Here is a 21392-nt window from a genome sequence, read left to right as displayed (position 1 = left end):
GCTGCTGGCCATAATGGCTATATTCCACCTCCACTTTCAGAAGCAATATGCCCCTGAATACCATTTGCTGGCCATCACAAGTGCTGTTGTGCTTGGGGCACCTTGTCGACCGCTGTGAGAATAGCGCGATGGTCTGGATAGACCTGATCCAGCAGTGCTGTTCTTATGCAGACTGGACAAAGATGATCATTTATAAGAGAAGCATCAGCTCCCAGGAAGGGGTGCATACACTTGCTGTCACCTCTACTCAACAAGGTTTTTGAAACAAGCTTCAAACCTATTTACTAGAGAGGTGAAACAGAGATGAGTGTAAATATCAGGATACTGCAAACACCTTCAGCTTTCTGGGGAAAAAATGAAGATGTGTCTCCTGACTTAGTGAAGCAGAGGTACAAATGTTGTTATCTTTTCACCCCAACCTAAGTCTCCATAGTGTTTTAGCAACACTAGGACTACTCCAACATATATCCCTGGCCAACCAGCCATCAACCTGGAAAGCAGACAGTTTGGACTTTAGATGTGGGTCATGCACAGAGTACATTGATCCAGGGGGAGTTGGGAGTCAGGACCCCTTCAATCCAAAACTACCTAGAGTAGGGTTTTCCAAGCTTGTTAAGTTGCAGAATGTTGCTATGTGAAATCATGGGATTCTATTAGACCCGAAATCAATCGAGAAAGACGGCGTACCAATTTCAATCAAGAATGCATTCTGAGATACTGCAACCTCATACAATGGTCACAACTATTTTGAGGATAACGTGGGGCATAAATATGCTGCAGTTTAAGAGATTATACACCTGCCCCAAGTGTTTGGACATAATGTTTTATCGTTACAGAAATGCTAGGTGAGTCTCAGGCTCACAGGCTTCCCCAACTTGAAGTTTTTGCTGCTTTCTTTTTTAAAGCTAACTGCAGTTTAGCATTATGTCCAAAGCTAGAAAAATGCAGTTAGTTTTAACTATTGTTTATTGAAACAAGCCAGCTTCAAACCTTGGCTTGTTTTAATGAATCATAGTTGAGATTAAGCAGGCTCTGGACACAACACTTAACTAGTTATTTGAAAATAAAAGCTTCTCATCTCCTCCTCAGAGGCATGCTTGAGGGTGGGAGCCTGAGCCTCACCTGGGTTCATTCCCATCATAATAAAACATAATTTGTTGTGATCCTCCAATGCAGCCAGTGAGTGTGCTTCTATACAGGCCTTGCTGCTAAAGCTGTGTATATCTATGCGCCCCAACATTTCCGTGTTTTGGAATTATTGGCCTGGAAGAAGAGTGAGAACAGACCTAACCCTCAGAAAAACCAACACTTCTGGCTTTGTGGACTGGAGAAAGGGCCAGTGTATGGGCCAGGAATAATATCATTTTATCATATTTTATTTACAAAGCGTTGCATAACTAAAAAGGCTATTAGAGAAAAATAGTTTGGAATGTTTTCAGAGATGGAGCTAATGGTTGTGTCATATGGACACACAAAACACTTGCTAAACAAGAATTACACATACAGTTCTGTGCAACATAGGTCACTTGATAGGACAGCTCCCTGTAACACACTACTTCCAGGAAAAGACGCAATTATCTGTTTAAAAAGAGACATTCTTGAGACACCTGCTTTGAAAGACACATATTTTGGCACAGGCTGTATACAGCAGTGGATGTCTGCCAAGCTGTAAGTATGGATAGTTTCACACTGTAATCACATTTCCATTTGTTGAGAATATCAATATCCTCTCTGGTCCTTTTGACCCATACACCCTAGTGGGCTATTGCCTGTTTGTTCAGATCCCTAATGTCTGTTGCCACAAAGGTTGACTCCTAAGAGGCTTTGATCCACAAGCTCTATCCCTATACTTTTGGACTCCTTTGGGAGGGATATACATTTAATTAACAACAACAATACCCTTTGTTCCACCTACAGTTCTGACAAGGATGATACTGTGCTCCAGAGAATGCCCCACCAGATGGTTCCACACCTGTATACGTTACACCATCACAAGAAATCAACACTGCCTTCCAGTCGCAAAGAAAAATATAGACATCCCAAGTTTTTTGTATGAAACCCAAGCAGGAACATTTGTTAAGCCGTGAAGATACCTCTTAATCCTGGAGATTATCCAGATCACAAACTGTAAGCATCATGAGGGACCTTGGGTCATGGCTCAGCCACGAAGAAAGCTAAGGAAGATACAAGAAGCTGGAATGGCCATTTTTGGCCTGTCAGGACAGGCACGCACACATACAACACACAACATGCAATATAAACACACTTGTACATTAGGGTATGGTACCACATGAACGTGCACACAAACTTGCTCAAGCACAGGAGTCTATAGAAAACATCTGCGTTTGGGAAGAAGAATGCTAAAGTGAAAACAGACACAGGAGAACAAAATAGCAGCAACTGCTGCTGACCAGAGATACTGCCGTTCCACAGAGAGTACAGTTCACAAGACAGGGAAAAAGGGGGTATACTTCCGGTGCAGTTGACAGAAGGTGGTTTTTCAGCATCCAGAACAGACAGTATCGTGCAGCGAGTGGGTACATGCAGAGGCCACAAGAACTGCAAATGGAAAATGCTCTTTGTCATCTGCCAGTCTATCATGTTGTACTAGGACCCTGTTTCCATTTCTTCTGGGAGGAAGGGCAGGATATAAATGTAATAATAAATAAAATGTCTCCTCTGCACTGCACGTCTGCTCCCAATACTCTTGCTACTGCAGTTATCCCCACTTCTCCTTCCCAAGAAAGATCCCAAGTTCTTAGCCTTTTGCCAAACTTTTTGCTTATTTCATCTGTGCTCACCATCACTGCAGCTCCATCTAAGGGGATAGGTTCTTTCCCTCTGCTTCTTTTTAAGCTCCTATGGCCTTACCTGCCTGATACACTATGGTAGGATCACTTTCTACTGTACCAAGCCTCAGGCGAGGGCCAAGCTACAAATGTGACATGGAATGCCCTTTCCCCCTGTCTTTTCCTTTTCATGGAAAACAGGCCCTGGGAGGCTTGTGAAGGAAGGACAGGTGGCGAGCGGCTACTCAACCTTTTTCCTTGCCGGGTGCAGACCCTCTCAATATTTCCCTCTCTTCAAGCTGCTTTTCTCTTCACATGAGAACAGTTACAGGTGTTGATATATTTTTCCCCATGGGAGGAAAAGCCGCTTGACGGGCACACTTTTGAGATTAAAAATGGCTCATTTGTTTTCCTCCACTCCAAACTGCCAGCCTCTGGTGGCTGCTTCGTATTAAAAGGACGAAATAAAGGGAAAGTTGAAAGAATCCCATGTCATTCATGTGTAATCTAGGTGGTAGCTTGGGCTCTAACATGCTCACAGCACCCTGAACTTGTACTTTTAATACTCTAATCACTTTCCTGAAGAGAGAAAGATCAAGGCTGAATCTCAACTAGCAAACTTAATCGGCAGTGGAAACCCTTCCCCACACCTTTCTTGCTAATTAGCCATTGTCCCAAATTAGAGCCTGCCTCCCCTCTCTTAAGGTTACTCATCTGCGCACTGGCAACATCCTTGGCCCATCCCCACCTTACTCCTATCCTTAAAGGACAAATGTTGAGAAAGGCTGCTTGTAGCTGAGCTTTTAGAGCTCAGGGTGAAGAGGCACAGGGTTGTAAATATATGAAGCAATAAAAAAGGAGGACATAGAGGTGTCAGCCAGTTGCATTGCCTGGATGATGGATCACTGCAGTATTGGAGCTGAGAACACTGCACATACCGGCAAGGAGGGAGGTGATGGAGGAGAAAGTCAGCAAGGAAGCAGCCCCAGAAGGCCAAAGAGAACAAGAAATGTTGGCCTGGGCACCCAAACGACATATGGCTGGCCGAGCCCATGCTTCGAGACAGATGTGAGGAAGGCCCATGTCACGTGTTACCTACAGTTATACATGAAGAAGCCCCATTTCAATCAGTTCTGGGCAGACTGCAGAACCCAAAATCTGAGGCTGCATGAATGTCAGCCTTCTCTTCCAAACCTCCTTGCTTGCAGCACACAAGGATGTGACACACGAATGAGAGGAGGGACAGGAAGGAACATGAACTTGCCCATGGGTTACCCGCTCAGGTGTGTGTTTCTCCATCTCACAAAGGGACAGGAGAGAGTTTGCTGTGAGGAAATAAAAGAAGTGCCCATGAGATTATCTGCTGAGGATGCTCCAAAGCAGCGACTGCCCCTGAGCAAGAGATCTGAGGCAGCAGGAAACCCTGGGTTCCATTTCCATTTAAACTGGGCTTTTGACCTTTAAGATACTATAAAGAGATGGTTCTGGGTGCATCTGATCAGACCTTTGCAGCTCCTAGTTTTTTCCAGAAATATGTGTATGTGTGGGGAGTCAGAGTCCCACAATTCAAAAGCATGGGCTTGTGCTGGACTGACTGTCAAAGCATGTGCACAAGGTAGGTGACTAAACCATTTCCCCCTGGAACAAAGTCATCCATTACATGGAAACAAAATAATCAGTTCATGTGTATCCAAACTGGGAATAGTGCTAACCCATAGTTCTCAGTCAGTGAGGTGGTAAGCTTATGCCCAGGCTACAGACTGCAGGATATGTAGGATCATATGAATATATGCTCTTCTCCCTGACATGCTAATTTTATATGTGTATCTATATCCATCATAGCACCCTCATACGCAATCTGATTAGGGATGGATCTGTTGGTCGGTGCCACTTTGAAGGCATTCCACCAACTTAACAGGCAGTATCAGTTAGAGTGCATTCTTTGTTCACTATCCATTACTTTTTATCAGTCTGATTTTTTCCTCCCCTAAAATATCAGTATTAATATTGATATTTTAAAAGAAACTTACTGATATTTTGAAAGAAACTATTGGTATTTTGAAAGGAAAGTGGCTTTCCATCATCCTCTGCTAGTATAGCCTCTTATAGGCTTGATTTGCTTCCTCCCCGCTTGGAGCCTGGATTATTTAAGTGGAGGGGGGAGGCAGAGTGAGCGAGCAAGTGTTGTACTGCTGCACAGGCCCATAGCCAGCCTAAAAGTTGAGGGGGCACACAAAAAAAAGTAAGAGAGGCAGGACATTTTTTCCTGTAATGAATTTATTTACTTTTTGTAAAAAAAAAAAATAGGGATGGGCCAGGAAAATATTGGGGGGCAGCCCCCCAGCCCCTCCCCCTGGCTACGGGTCTGCTGCTTTGCTGTGAGTAGAATCAGTAAAAGGGCAATGTATTTGAGGAAAAAAATTCCGGTGTCGGGGGGGGGGAAACCACTGAAGTTCAGAGCAAACAGGATCACTCCAGAAAGATGGAAAATATGTGGGCCACTGAAAAATCTGGTGCTAAATCCAAATTCAGCTGAATTCTTGCCCATCCCTAGAAGTGATACAGCCTAGACAGAGGTTCACCACCTATAATAGTGAGAACTAGGTCTAAAACATGGATGGAGTGATCTGGAGCTTCTGATAGTTCAAATTATGAACTCAGTGACACTGATATTTATTTCAGAATACCTGGCTATGTAAAAAATTAAATTAGGTTGCATGAAATTACCTGATAGTTCTAATGAGATTAAAAATAGTTGACCTGCCTACCAATTTTTTTCTTAAGTTAGTACTTAAGCTTTAACTGAAACAGAACTGTGTGTTAGGGAATAATTTATGAATCTGAATTGGAACCAATCCCAATTTCTTAATTGTTGAACTTCGTGTTTTAACTTGCTATTGGTTGGAATGTAATCGAGCCCTTTAGGATTAGGCTGCCCAGCTGTCCACACCTCAGCTGCATTAAATTCTCACACTTGCACGCTCTTATCTTCAGAGCACCTGCTGAAAGGTGTCCTGAACTTCAAACAAACACAGATGCTCAAATTTAATGCATTTCTTGAGAAGCTGGCAATAGAATCATAGAATCATAGAGTTGGAAGGGGCCTTGTAGGCCATCGAGTCCAACCCCTTGCTCACAGCAGGAAATCCACAGCTAGAGCATCTCCCGCAGATAGCTGTCCAGCCTCTGCTTGAAGACATCCAGCGAAGGGGATCCCACCACCTCCCTAGGAAGTCGGTTCCATTGCCAAACTGCCCTTACTGTCAAGAAGTGCCTTCTAATGTCCAATCTGTATCTACGCTCCTGCAACTTAAAACCATTAGACCTAGTCCTACCCTCTGGGACAGCAGAGAACAAATCTGTACCCTCCTCTATGGGACAGCCCTTCAGGTACTTAAAGAGTGCAATCATGTCACCCCTCAGCCTTCTCTTCACCAGACTGAACATGCCAAGTTCCTTCAACCTTTCCTCATAAGACTTGTTCTCCATACTGGCTATCATCCTCGTCGCCCTCTTCTGAACCCGCTCCAACTTGTCTATATCATTCTTAAAATGAGGCGCCCAGAATTGAACGCAGTATTCCAGATGAGGCCTGACCAATACAGAATATAGTGGGACTATTACTTCCCTTGACCTGGAAACTATAGCTCTGTTTATGCAGCCCAAAGCCGCGTTTATTTATTTTTATTTATTTATTTATTTATTGAATTTCTATACCGCCCGACTAGCATAGCTCTCTGGGCAGTGTACAACATAGGAAAATAAATATACACAGTAAAATCCAATAATTCAGTGCAAGGAACATGTATGTAGGCATCCACAAATCTAAAATCAGTTAAACATATTTAAAAGACTAAAATAGACTAAAATGCCTTTTTTGCCACAGCATCACACTGTTGGGTCATGTTCAACTTGCGATCCACTACAATTCCAAGGTCCTTCTCACACGCACTACTGCTAAGCTGGGTATTTCCCATCCTGTACCTGTGCATTTTGTTTTTGTGGCCTAAATGCAGAATCTTGCATTTGTCTTTATTGAATGTCATTTTATTAATTTCAGCCCAATTTTCTAGTCTATGCAGGTCCCTTTGGATTTTATTCCTGTCTTCCATTGTGTTAGCTATCCCCCTCCCAAACTTCTCATTCATTTTCAACAGTTCACCTGCATGAAGGAATACTAGCTATATAGGCTTGCAGCCCCAGCAATCCTGAAGCCGTGGCAGTGACACAATCCCACATTTTCTGCACTTCTACAAAAGGGGGGAGGGAGACATTAACTGCCACCTAAACAGCAATAACACTAAATAAACAGCTGCAGATTCTGAGGCTGACCCAGTGATAAATGCAGAGACGGAGGAGGGGGGGGGAATAAAACAAGTCAACCAAAAGAAGGCAATCCAATTTTTACTACGAGGATGATCCTTGCTACTGCAACTACTGGAAGAGGAAGCATTAAGATAGACAATCAAGCAGCTCAAAAATTAGAGCTGTAAACTTGTTTATAGGGGTCAAGAAGCTAATGAGGTTCTCTCACCTGGGCCCGCTTAGGCCTACCACTGTCCTGTAATGCTGGAACATAGTTTCCAATGTATGGAGGCTAAATAAAAGGAGCTGGGCCAAAGGAAATGGCATAACTGGTACACTCCCTTATTATCTGAGCTCCATCTCCACAAGAGCAGATGGTTAGCATGATGTCAAGGCTGCGGAAGAGACGACAAGATGAGTAATCAAAATCAGAAGGCCATCTGAATCATCAGGCTGAAACCATGACTGCAGGACAATTGCAGAGACAAACTGCAAGGGGACAGACACAAGACTATTGTCCACTCCCCATCTTGCAGACGGCAGCAACAGGCATGCCTTTCTTAATGAACTAGCGGGAACAATCTCCCTGCTAACTTCCCCCACAATAGCTGTTTAAGCTATTCAGGGGAGCCCACAGAGGCCTGTCCGCTTTTTCATTCCTTTACAACCTAGCAAGAATATGCCAGCACGACTGAATGGAGACAGCTGCTCGTCAGCAAAAGCAAAGTCAAAGATCAGAGCCAATCGTATTTATAAGCAATTACTCTGCTGCAGTGATAGGATATAACCCCCCCACCCCCAAATAAAGATCTCTGCAGGGAGGAGCTGTGTCAAATGCTCTTGCAGGGTGCACAATTTCAGCAGTAGATGACTCTGGAATAAAGAGAAGCACACCCTTTGGAAAGCTCAGCAGTATATTTTTGCTATACCTTATTAAGCTGGCTCCCATTTATTTCATAGCTTTGAACATGCATGGCCCTGGAAATTAATGAGACTTAAATGATGAGACGGCTAAAGCAGAAAACAAAAGGAGACTTGCAGTATGATTTGCAATAAGTCAACAAAGTATGCCTGCTTAGACCAGCTGGTCCATTTAGCCCAGTATTGTTTGCTCTGACTGATATGGGGCAAGCATCCTGCTACCAGAGATCCTTTTGTTTTATAAACAGAAAATGCCAGGGGCAGAACCTGAGGTCTTCTACAAGCAACGCATGTGCTCTTGCCCACTGAGTCTCCTCATCTCATACGGCTATACATAAGGTCAAGAGTGCTGATAAACATCTCATATGGCTATACATAGGAGTTGGCTGGCAGAGTTGTTCCATGTGGTCTAGAAACTGGTTATCCTGGATTCGGGAGGCATATCCCCAGAACCCAATATGAGGAGCTTCAAGCAATTTGCAAGACACTTTGAGGATAAAGGTTGCTTGACATTGTAGCATACAACTATCATGGCAAGTCCAGTTGAGGTGTCCAACGCTACATCTGGCCCGGGGTAATGGGATCATTTCCAGTTGTTTTGGCCTGATGATGTGGACAGCATAAATGCAGCAATGCGTCTGACAAAGTCCACTCTAGGCCCACGCCCCTCCTGGCTGGTTAAAACTAGCTGGAGAGGGGTGGCCAGGTGGGTCCAGGGTGTTGTGAATGTATCACTGTGTGATGGGGTGGTGCCTGCAGGCCCTTAAAGAGGTGGTGTTATGTCTGCTCCTTTAAAAACCTATCCTGCATGATAACTACTTGCTTGTTACTGATAGCCCTTTTCTGAGTAAGGTGGTGAAGAGGGTTGTGGTGGAGCAAGTGCAGGTGCTCTTGGATGACACAGATTATCTGGATCCACTTCAATCTGGATCCAGACCTTCCTTCAAGATTGAATCAACCTTGGACACCTTATCAAGAGAAGGATAGAGGGACAGTATGACCCTGTTACTCTTACTCAATATTTCAGTGACTTTTGATACCATCGACCATGGTATTCTCCTGGATCGACTGCTAAGGATGGGTGTGGGAGGCACTGTACTACAGAGGTTTTGTTTGCACAGAGTTGCATGGGGAGCCTACAAGAGGAAAGGCGGGCTCCCCACTGCAGACATTTACCCTGACCACGTGGGATGCCAGAAGCAGCTGTGCAACAACCAAAGTGGGACTACACAAGCGTTCTCCCTTCCCATGGGTAATGAATGAATATGACTTCTGCCAAATTACCTGTCCTGAGCAGCATGGGTTGGGAGTGGCAAGAGGCACAAGGGAACAAAGAGACACTGTACTTCTGAGGAAGCTTATCAGTGGCTCAGTTCAGACATCATACCAACCTAGATTTAAGCTTCCTTAAAAATAGTTTGGCGCGATGTGTGAACTGAACTAATATTGTTTGGCCCCTCAATGCTTGCCCAATTCAACATAGTTTGCTCTGCTGACAGATCAGGCCATACCTACTGTCTTATCTCTTTTCTCAACACTGCGGAAAAAATTCAACCCTAACCTGAAAGGCATGCTCTAATAAAGTCCTTATGACAGGCTTATTGCAGCTGCTACTATTTCAAAAGGCATTTTGAAGACATATCACACAAACTCTTATTATGCAGACAGTGGGAACTCTCTTTAGTTACAGAGCTCAGTGTTTCACATTCATACTCCTCCACATTCATACTTCCTGTACAGCACAAAAACCATGGAAAGCTTAGGAAATAAACCTTCTGCGCTGCAAAGATGAATTCCACTACTTCTCTGGGACAAAAAGGGGTGTTCAACTATAGTTCTCATGCGTATTCTGCAAAGAATCTGTAGCTATTTTCCCCAAGTTGTCACACAATTATATATAATGTTTCCTGATAGCCTGATTTAGCTAGTTTTTATCTGAGGCAATAATCAGACAGGGATAAACTGTGAATGGAAGGTATGAGTACAAAGGTGACAACATAAGGCCACTGATGTGCAAAATAAGCAGTCCAACTCCTCCTAAAGTTATTATTTATTTATTAGATTTATATCCCACCCTTCCTCCCAGTAGCCCAGTTGCCTCCTGTCTGCAAGCCTTTAGATGAGACTTTCTTCATTCTCTCTTCTGCACGCACAGGGTCTGGCAACATGCTTTTGGGAAGTGAAATTCTGTGCCAAATTCTGTGATATGCCTACTGTGCTCAGAAAAAGGAATTCCACAAAGGCCTCATTCACAAGTAATGCTAAGCCAAACCATGGCTTAGTGTGAAGATGTTGGCTCCCAAGGAAAAGATTGCAGCCACTTTGCTCCTTCCTAGGCTCAGTACAGTGCAGCAGCTAAGCCAAGGTTTGACTTAGCATCTTATCCAAACTGGGATCATGGTTAAGATTAGTCCTTCTTTACCATAACCTGTAACCACAGGATCACTCTGAAGATTCTTTAACTCTGTCAAATCCAATCTACAGCCAGCTTGATTCCACAGACCTAGAAGGTGATTTAAACAGCTTAACAAGATAGGATTGCAGCCTAAATCTTAGTATTCCCGCTTAACTAGTCCTAAAAGCAGGGCGTCAAAACATGTCATTTTTGTTCAGTAACCTGCTTAAGGTCGATTTGATTGACTTTCTGCAAGTTATGCAACTCCTCAGGTAGGTTTGGCTTGATCCAAACAAAACTGAGGAAAGGCTGGTACAGAATTATTTCTACGTAGCATCCTTCTTATAAATAAAGAGTGCTTTGAAAGGTCTCCTGCCTCAGGAGATTATTATTCAAATACATAACCATTTCTACTCTCAGAAGGCTGAAAGAATCCGAATTAACACTTTAATACATATAACAAAATACTGAGCATTTAAATAGTACTTTGAACAATTTCTAAAGCACTGCGCATTATCAAAATTAAAAATGACAATGATCAGTTAATGGAAAGATCTTATTAAATCTGTACATGCAAAATATCACTAAAAGGACACTTTGATTACACACATTGATTACACTGATTTCATGATATTTCCTGTAAATAAATGATCTTCAAAACACACACACAAATCACAGTTATTTACCATGAAAGGAAGACCATTCCTTTTTACAGAAACTAGCATGAAAAGTCTTGTTAGCTTGTATATCAATGGGACAATAAATATAATTCTGCACCAGCAGCTCTGTCTGAATCAGCCAATTGTGTGTGTGTGGGGGGGGTGAGGGTACAAATCATGTGAAAATCAGCTGTTCTGGACATGAGCTCTCCCAGAGGCTTCTCATGGAAATGAGAGATACTAAAAAGAAATCTGTGGTAAAGTCATCTCTAACTTTCTTTTTAAATTATTTATATCCTGAATGCCCTATAGCACCACAAGGACCAGGAGTGCATAATGGCTTAAATTATGCCAAGACTGTGGATTTCACTTTTGTAATTATTGCACATTTCAGTAACATGTTTCTTACTTAATATATAGAAACATGAGCTACTTCCTGAACTTGTGATGCTAAATAAGACCTACATAACACATTGCTCCCTGTTACATGTGCTTTCCTCCCCAAGGTAAACTAGCTAGAACAGCTCCAGAAGGAAACAAGATTTTGCACAGGTCTTGCAGAATCCAGCAAGCTGCAGTGTGTACCTTTGGCTCCTAGACCATTTGGCTATAGAGAACAAGTGACACAGCCAGGCAGATAAACTAAATGAGTTCAAAACATAACAATGGTCTTGACATGGCAACCCAACAAGCATCCTTTTACCAATTCTCTTCTGTTCAAGGAATACACTACCACTTAAAGCATAAAGGTAATTAAGAATAGATTCACTAATAGGCAAAAAAACTTGTGGTTTAAGAAAGTACCTATAGCCCAGAGATATTTCTATCAAACTTCAAAAAGCAGGGAAGTTGGGCAGCTACAGTGAATGCACCAGGGGAGCAGGAGACCTGACCTCTTCTCTGAGATATTGTACTGCCTTACAACTTTGTCAAAGTGCAAACACCATTTGGGTTGGTCTTTCACAGTCCAATCAACTTCCTGTGTAGCTTGGAAGAATTTGGTAACATGTGCCTCTGAGCATATGGTGACTGCTGGCAACACCTGCAATTAGCCCAAAGAACAGAAACAAGGCATGTGCTGTGCTGATCTTGTTTTAGCAGGGAGGAAGCAACAATATCAAGACAGTTGATATAGTTCAGATAGTCACTTTAAATATGATTGATTTACTTTGCAATTTTAGTGAAGTTTCCTATAGTAAATCATATTCTTTTGCTTCTGTTTCTGTGAATATGTGAAGTACGGCAACACTTTGCAACACCAAAAAAATGGCATAGGGGGTATTTTCAATTTAACACTGCGGAATACAAAAATCCATGCTGACTATAGTATACGGCCACTCTTGTGGCTGTATAATGAATTACTGAAGCATTGGTACAGGTATGCATTCAAGAGCTGTGAAACCCATCTAGTTTTATGGGTGGGTTAGAGAATTCCAGTTTTTTCCCTAACGTCATTCACCCACTCCTGAGGAGAAGCTGGTTTGACTTTGCCCCGTACAAGAATGTTTTGTAAGGTTGGCAATAAATACATATCACCCATCATTATGACAGGCCCAAGGTAAGTCACTGAACTTCACAAATAAGCAGGGATTTGAGCTGCCTGATCTAAGATTAACACTGGGAGGTATTCAACTAAATAACTGAGCAAGCACAAGAGTTACCACTAGCGCAATAGGAATTCTCCCTCCGTGCCCCCAAATCTGCTGTGGAGAGTTGGGGGAACTCCCAGAACACACTTAAGGGGTACACAGGGGCAGAACTTTCTGTTTCCTTAGCACTGTGTTGAATACAGCCCATAATCGTCTACATATTATCTGCTGCATGGGGGAGACATTGAAATTGGAAGCTATCATTACAGCACAAACAGGTGCTCAGTGAGACAGGAAATTCCATCTAGACATGACCGAAGTTTTGTCTGTTCCAAAGAACTCAGGTTTGGTCACCAGTGGTCACCAGGATACAACAAATCCCATTCTATTCCCAGGAAGAAGGATGTTTCACACCTGTTTTGGAGAAACTTGAGCAAAAATGTACCTTGGCGCGGTCCTCTTTTTCTACGGAAAGCTGCTCCCGATTGCAAGGCCTCCAGTAGACTGTCCATAACTCCTGTTTCATCACCCTCTGCAAGAAGAACAAGTAAAAGAAATAAGAATGACTTCTGTTGTCTTCACCAACTTTGCCTCGACATAGAATGACATCATCTGCTGAGCCCTCACACAACGTGAATCAGGAGAATATCCCTTCCCAAGAACTCCCACACAAAGGCTGCATGGGAAGATCACCCACCAGGCTCGATTCAAATGTTCAGAAATAGTATGTGGTGAGACATTTCCTGAATGGTCCAGGTTCAAGGTGCAGGTGTGAGTGGGGTGGGGGGAGGGGGAGAGAATGAAATTATATATTTGAATGCTCTCCCTTGTGTTTTTTTAAACAGAAGCAAAATGAATTTCCCACATGTTGAGAATTAGCATGTCAAGCACAAAACCACACTAAATTCTTTTCAATATAATTCCAACATGAAATGTAGAGGGAGGGTTTGTTTGTTTGGGGAAGTATTAAAACATTCACTCACACTTTCTAGAGGTGCAATCCCAGAAGGCTTCTGCTGTCCATTAGATTCAGAACCAAACCAGGTGTGCATGTGTCTATTAGGCATGTGTTTGCCAGTTTGGCTACAAAGCATGTGTGTGTGCAAATGTGTGTTTTTATTAACTAAGGGTCCCAGGGTATGAAGGCATATGAGGCCACCACCTTGCTGAAGCTAAGCAGGTCTGCATCTGGTCAGTGCCTGGATCGGAGACCGCCTGAGAACCACCTGTACGCCACCTTGGATTCCATGATGAAAGGACAGTGGGAAACAAATGTAATGAAATAAATAAAAACAAGTAAAAACTAAAAGGTGTGTATCAAGGAGATGAGCAAAAACCCCTCCTCCCCTGCCTTACTTCATTACTTTAAGAGACTCTTCTCCCAGCTCACCTTTGATACTGAAGGTGAGAAGGCAGGAAGAAAATGTCTGAAAGCGATAACATGTAAGGCAGGGCAAGGGGGCAGGTTCTGCTCCTGTCCCTCACATGTTCTTTTTCGTATTAAATCTCTCCACCCCAGCTTTTTAACCGAACTTGGGAGCACGTGTTTAATAAACACGTGCATGTCTGGTGTGGCCTTCCACTCTCATGTTCTCTGTTCTACCAGAAGAAGAAATATATTCCTGACATGAATGCCAAGCGTCAGCTTTATCCACTTCAGTTGAGCTATTCTATACCAGTGCTGAGGAATGGTTCAGGCTTCCCGTTACAAGACAGGGAGGGAGGATGCCAAGAAAATTGTCTTTAGTCCACATTTTTAAGCAAACCAATCTAATTCATACACACCAGAATACTACATGGATCGGAATATAATTATCCTCTGGATTTTGTACTGTGCAGCTCAAAAACATATCAAAATGCACTACAAGTGCATCGTTTATGATAAAGCACATTTAGAAGTGTGAATAAACACATGCAAAACGTTCATGGACTGGAAAGAGATTGATCTGTCCATCTACCCCTAAAGACAGGCTTTGGGAGACATCCCTTTAAAACATTCTCTCTCTCTCTCTCTCTCTCTCTCTCTCTCTCTCCCTCTCTCTCTCTCCCTCTCTCTCTCTCTCCCCCTCCCTCTCTCTCTCTCTCCCCCTCTCCCCCTCCCTCTCTCTCTCTCTCCCCCTCTCCCCCTCCCTCTCTCTCTCTCCCCCTCTCCCTCTCCCCCCCCCCTCTCTCTCTCTCTCTCACACACACACACACACACAAGTTGCAGCAGGCATTTCTGGCAGGGTCCCAGCAGCTTTTAATGGGCCCAGCTGCTGAGTTATTCTGCTGCCTTGATGTGATTAGCACCCCCAGGGTTTTAGTGCCATCCATTCCCCATTAATCTCCTTTTCACTCTCAGTGGTGCTCTGGCTACTAAGGAGATTAGCTGCCCTGCCTCAACTGATCTTCCCCTAGCTACAAGCATGCTCCTGGTCCAAAAAGCATGTGCCAATGGAGATGTCTGCATTGTTCCTGAGGCAGAAGCTGTGCGTCACTATCACTGCCCTCTCTTGCCTGACAAGCAGCCCAGCCTCTTTTGCAGATAACCTCATTAAAGCACTTCAATGAAGACTCTGGAGGAAAAACTGAGGGATTATGCCTTTGTTTGGCATCCCTTCCTAGAGGCAGAAGAGAAACAGGTGACACCTTCCTACAGCCTTGTGATGGGTGAGGGGAAATATGGCAGGGGAAAAACTGTTGTTGTTTTTAAGGTTTTGTGAATGGAATCTTATGAAGCCAGATTCTGTCTTCTTTCTGCATTTTAGTAGCTTGTCTCTAAAATCCTCCCCAGGATTCAAAGACTCCACAGATATATGCTAAAAAGAGAAGAGCCCTAAGATGCCATTATCTGCACAAATGTAAACGTTCCTAATTCCTTCAGTTCCATTGCTGTTGTCCCTCCACCCCATCCACAGCCAGCAGCCTGGTGCTGAAAGCGTTAACCACAAATTCACCAACAACTCTGCAAATCTTGGTTTCCATGGTAACAGCTCCTGGCTAAACATAAACCTATAAAATCACACTAGAACATCTGTTGGGTACTTTCAGTAAATCTGAATCCATTATCCACACTGCCACCTGCTGGCAAAATAATATGCTACACCTGACCTATATTCAACCTGCTAGTTAGTGCTCTCCCTGCAAGAATTCCCAATGACAAGTGAAAATGCAGAGGAACCACTCACCATGTTGGAGGGCAAATGGAGAGATCTACAAATTTCCCAGCTAAGGACAGAGGGAAAGTTGAAGACACAGAAACACTGATTTTCAAAGCTATCACCGCAAATACTCTCTGACATAAAAAGATTTCACGTGGCTCAAACACCTTTAGACTAAGGTAGCCCAGTCCTCATGCAGTGGAATTAACGTAATTGCAACATTACTATTCAGGATGTTGTTTGGTTCTTGTATTGTTTGCATGTTTTTGTTTTTTGAGTTATGGTATTTATTGTATTTATATATTGTCCTTGCTTTTACCTTTTATGTACACCGCCCAGAGAGCCTTCGGGCGGTATATAAATTAAATTAAATAAATAATAAATAAATAATAGCTGCTTAAGCCTATGAGTGACACCTAAGCAAAAGGAATGAACTCAAATAATCTTCAGAGGCATACATGGCTAGCCTAACAGAGGCCCATTGGCTTCCAACCCTAGGTGGATGGGTGTGGCACCCAAGTAACACAACTGTGCAGGTAATGATAGAGCATCAGGTTTAAAAAGGACCACAGTCACATAGAGACTGGCAAAAAGACAAGGCAACAATGAGCTGGAAAAATAATTTTGTGGCAACCCCATGGTTGTCTCTCAGACAGGCATCCACTGAGATAACTATCATCCAAGGTGAGGAGCCTTGGCCTCTCCATGAAAGGAACTGCTATAATAAAGGAATTGGGGGCCATCTGGCAAACTAGAGGCTACATGACTGATGGTGGAAGGAACACTAAGGATGAGCTGCAGCTTGGTGGGGAAGGTTAGTTGAACAGGCTATCCTTCTGCATGCCACAATGTGTAAGGGAAAGCTAGCCCCCATTAAGTGTTCCCTATTTTTCCTTCTGCTCTTCCATCTTCAAGTATTTAGCCACTACAGTGCAGAATTCCTGTACAGGGACTGTACAGAAGCTGCAGCCGGAGTGTGGAGTGATGAGTAAGCAGGAGCCACATGCAGGTAGTTATGAGGAGTGCATATAAAAATGACTTCTTAAAGGAAATGCTGTCAGCTCTGAGAACAGGAAGGAATAGTCGAGAGCAAAAATCGGGAGCAGTTCTGCTAGATCAAAAATCATCCAGCACCCTATTACCAACAGTGGAAAAATGGGAACGCTACCTAATACCAAGTCAAGCCACTGGTCCCATTCCATGCTACAGGAACGGCAAGCCTGCCCAAAGGTGACACCTTCCTAGAATCCGGTCAGTTTTGGAATTGGCTTTGAAGCTTTTGTCCAGGAAGGTATATAAACCAGGCTTCTGAGCCCACTTCTTGTTCTGGTTACTTGGCTCCACTTTCACCGAAGTCACTCCTGCTGCCAGCATGGAACCTGTGGTCTGACTCCATCATCTCTCCCTCCTTCTTCTCTGCCGCCTCCAGTCTTCTGCCTCCCTGGAGCCCTGCTTCCCGAAGCAGAGATCCCTGTCCCTGCTGCTCACTAGTCCTTTTCAATGCTCTATCTCCATGGTTGCCTCTGGTTCCTGCTTCTTTGGATCTCTCCTTGCTGAAGCAGAGACCCTTGCACCAGTGGTTAAAAAGTCCTTTTCAGGGCTACATCTTGCCTGCTTTCCTCACTGCCCGTTTGACCCAGGAGTTTCCACACACATCCATTTTACTGCCCAAAGGGCTTGGAAAGATAACCTTTGCTCCCTTGTCCTGTCTTCTGGAGGTCTGACACACACATAGAGAGTGATAGCTTTAGAAGCCAACCCCTGGCCTTTCCCTAACTTGGCCTTCCAGTAAGTTCATGCCAGCTGTGCATGACTGAGGCCTATACTGCAATGTGAGCCCATAGAGGAAGAGCAGACTAGCATGCCTCTCTCAGCAGCACTGAGCACGCCTCTTCTCCAAATCCCCCCCCATTTACTCACTTCTTTCTCCTCATGTGCTTGTTCGCTTCCTAGATGTGTGTTGTGCATGTGTTAGTTTAATTGTGGTTAGAATTATTTAGCTAAAACTCGCAAATCAAAAACTCTGTGTGTGTGTGTCTGTAGTTGCTGAGATATCCCCATTGCAGTATTAAATGTGTGTATTTTGATTATGTGTGTGTTCAATAAACATCCCCATTTTAAGAACTGTGTGAGTGTAAGTTATTGGATAAATCAGCCAAGACACAGCTATTGCCAGTGTCTAAACCAGCCTTTTCCAACCAGTGTGCCTCCAGATGTTGTTGGACCACAATTCCCATCTTTCCTGACCATTGGCAATGCTGGCTGAGGCTGATGGAAGTTGTGGTCCAACAACATCTGGAGGCACACTGGTTGGGAAAGGCTGGTCTAAACACTACTGCCACTATCTAAAGATCCTCATTCACAAGACTCTTAGAACATGTGTATGGGAAACACAGTGTCTACTGAGGAGGTTCATTAACACCAGCAGCCAGCCAGATGCTTCTGGAAAGCCCATAAGAAGGGCACTTCTAGCCCTCTCCTCCCACTGCTTGCCTCTCAGCAAGTGGTACTCAGAGACACATTCCCCTAAACTCAAGGGCTCCATCAAGCTATCACAGCTATAAAGCAGACAATGGCTGTTACATCACTACATGCCTTGATTTGACATGTGATCTAAGACCTTGTCCCCGAAGCTGAATGAAACATGTTGCAGGAGGATAGAGAAAAGGGGTCTCTTCTCTACAGAAATAAAGAGCTGGCACCACTAAACTTCAAAAATAATTCAGCCAGAGTGGGAGTGGTTAATTGAGCATTGTGGGCCCTCCATCTCTCTTATAACCTTCCTTCACCAGGCCAGTGTGGTTTCTCTGCTTATATATTACACACAGCACTGTTTCACCACAGTAACCAAAGACAAAATTGTGGGGGAAGGGGGAAAGGAATGTGAGGAGAACCATAAGCCGTGTCACTCAGCACAACTTCAAGTTGCTCAAAGGCAGGGATAACTGGCAGGAAATTGCGGGAGGCAGGAAATAAGCAGACGGGGTAGTAATTGAGTCCATATGTTCTAACAAAGGAATGTTTTTGGTAGCAAAGAGAGGATTGTGTCTGAATGTAAGAAAGTCTTCTGGAAAGACACAGTTTTGACTGGGGCATCAGAACCAGCACTTTAAAAATTTGCACTAATATTTGAGGCATGTATTAGAAATGTAAAGTGTATGGCCTTCATCAACACTTTCCAGGCATCCAGGGATGAACAATGTAATGCTTAATACTAGATACTAAGATCTAAATAGAATTCTAATTAATTAATCTAAACGTTATCAATTGAGATATTTGACTGCCCAATTAAAAGGGGCAAATTAGCACCAAAAAGCCAAGCATTTATTGTCCATTTGCAAAATATGAAAGTCAAGCAAAGTGGGCTCAGTCTGTAGTCTCAGGGCCCACAATAATGCTCTAAGCTTGCAGAGGGGTACTCATGTTAGTCCATTGCAGCAAAAACCACTTGTAGCACCTTAAAGACTCAGAACTTCTTTATGGCATAAGGTAGGGGTAGGGGATCCATGGTCCTCCAGATGTTGCTTGACTACAACTCCCATAATCCCTGACCATTGAACATGTTTGCAGGGGCTGATGGAGTCTGACAACATCTCGAGGGCACCACATTGGCTACCCTGGTGTAAGCTTTCATAGGCTAGAGTTCACTTCATCAGATGCCTGAAGTGTTGTCCTCGGTTGGCAAATATGTATGTATTCACACGATGGGGTGTAGAGAGAAAAAATGGTCATCAGTGTAGTCAAATGGGAACAAAATGCAAACAGTCCTTATAACACTTCATTTATCTGATGAAGTGGGCTCTGATCTATGAAAGTTCATGCCAGAATGAATTTGTTATTCTTTAAAAGGTGCTACAAGACTCTTTCTTATTTATAACGAACCATCTTTAATAAGCCTGCACAGAGAGCAGTGCTGAAGTAGTAATAGTGCTGTTACTAGCCCCACTTTATTTATTTACAAAGTGTCCTCAAGAGGCTGTTTACTCTGAACAGAGTTAGATCATCACACAAGCTAAACCATACACAAGAGCACATACAAAGCCCTGGCCGCAATCTAAAAGCTTAGCTCTGAAGGCCTGGCAGAACAAAGTTTTTACTCATCTCTGAAAGGAGACAAGTGGGGCACAGCATTGGAAGGCATTCCACAGGATTTAAATGTCATGGAAAACCATGAAAAGGAAAGGAAAGGAGCAAGATATAACTGAGCTCTAATGGCTACACCACTTCAATGTCGTGAAAGAAAAAGAGGAAGAATGCACCAATAGAAATCCCTCAATCATATTAAGCTGATGAACAAAGCCCACCAAACTAGAAACTTCTTGCACAGAAAGTACTTTTATATCAAAAAATGCATTGAACTTGCTTATAGAGAACGTAGAGTCATTTTGTTTCATGTGGTGATGTGCCTGTCAGTTAGAGGGGCTTACGTTTGGCTTCCTCTTCCTCTGCACAAAGCTGTATTTGCTAAATAGAATCTTCATGTTCAGTGGTCCCTCTGAATACCACTAGCTAGGGGACAAAGAGTGCAGGGCCCCCCTCTTGCCTTCTTGTGGGCTTTCTAGAAGAGTCTGGAAGGCCACTGTTGGAAGCAAGATGCTGGACTAGATAGACTCTGATGCAAAGGGGCTTTTATTATGTCCTTAAGGGAGACGAGGCACTGACTCTCCTTCTTCCTCCAAGGTGGCCCAGCTCTGCCCCTTTTAGAATAGCTTCTCATCCACTGAGATGAAGAGTTCACACAACTATAGACTAAATCCACTGGCACCAGTAGGAAATCAATGTCCTTGTGCCAGGATTTGTTACTGCATTCACTCGTATATGCCAAGTCTTCCTGGTTTGCACTCAGACCCTCTTCCCTTTTCTCACCACCAAGCCAGCCTACAGTACCTGCATTCATATCAATCAGTTGCTCTCTCTTCTGTTGTTTCTCTTGTCGTTCCTTCTCTGCCTTTTCTTTGGCTAGTTTAGCTCTGCGCATCTTCTCTTCAGTCTCACGACGCTTTTGGTTGTCCTTTACAGCTTGCTGATAACAGAATAGAAACACAGAATTGTAGAATTGGAAGGGGCCCATAAGGTCATCGACTCCAACCTCCTGCTCAATGCAGGAATCCAAATTAAAGCACCCGACAGATGCCTGTCCAGCTGCCGCTTGAATGCCTCCAGTGTTGGAGAGCCCACTACCTCCCTAGGTAATTGGTTCTATTGTCTTACAGCTCTAACAGTTAATAGTTTTTTCCTGAAGTTTAGTCACAATCTGGCTCCCGTAACTTCTGTGTACTGTACTCTGGGGCAATTGAGAAGAGATCCTGGCCCTCCTCTGTGTGGCAACCCTTCAAGTACTTGAAGAGTGGTATCATATCTCCCCTCAGTCTTCTCTTCTCAAAGCGAAACATGCCCAGTTCCTTAGTCTCTCCAAACAGGGCTTTGTTTCCAGTCCCCTAAGCATCCTTGTTGCCCTCCTGTGAACCTTCCAGTTTGTCTGCATCTTTCTTAAAGTGTGGTGTCCCGAACTGGATGCAGTACTCAAGATGAAGCCTAACCAGTGCTGAATAGAGGTAACTAGTACTTCTTTGGAAACTGTAGTTCTGTTAATG

The 21392-nt window shown here is 43.6% G+C and overlaps 1 protein-coding gene across 1 annotated transcript in view; it reads right to left on the bottom strand.

The window, feature by feature from the left end:
- DIAPH1 (diaphanous related formin 1) overlaps positions 1-21392 on the bottom strand; it is a 127202-nt gene that overhangs the window by 6402 nt on the left and 99408 nt on the right. Inside the window, exons 26-27 of the mRNA XM_061586127.1 lie at positions 20686-20821; positions 13104-13190 (exon numbers count right to left, since the gene is read on the bottom strand). Of these exons, the coding sequence (XP_061442111.1) occupies positions 13104-13190; positions 20686-20821 (223 nt within the window). The remainder of the gene's footprint in view (positions 1-13103; positions 13191-20685; positions 20822-21392) is intronic.

Source organism: Rhineura floridana, chromosome 1, assembly GCF_030035675.1.
Source record: "Rhineura floridana isolate rRhiFlo1 chromosome 1, rRhiFlo1.hap2, whole genome shotgun sequence".
NCBI lineage: Eukaryota > Metazoa > Chordata > Lepidosauria > Squamata > Rhineuridae > Rhineura > Rhineura floridana.
Note: the sequence above shows the minus strand (reverse complement) of the source record. Positions and strands in the feature narration are given on the sequence as shown.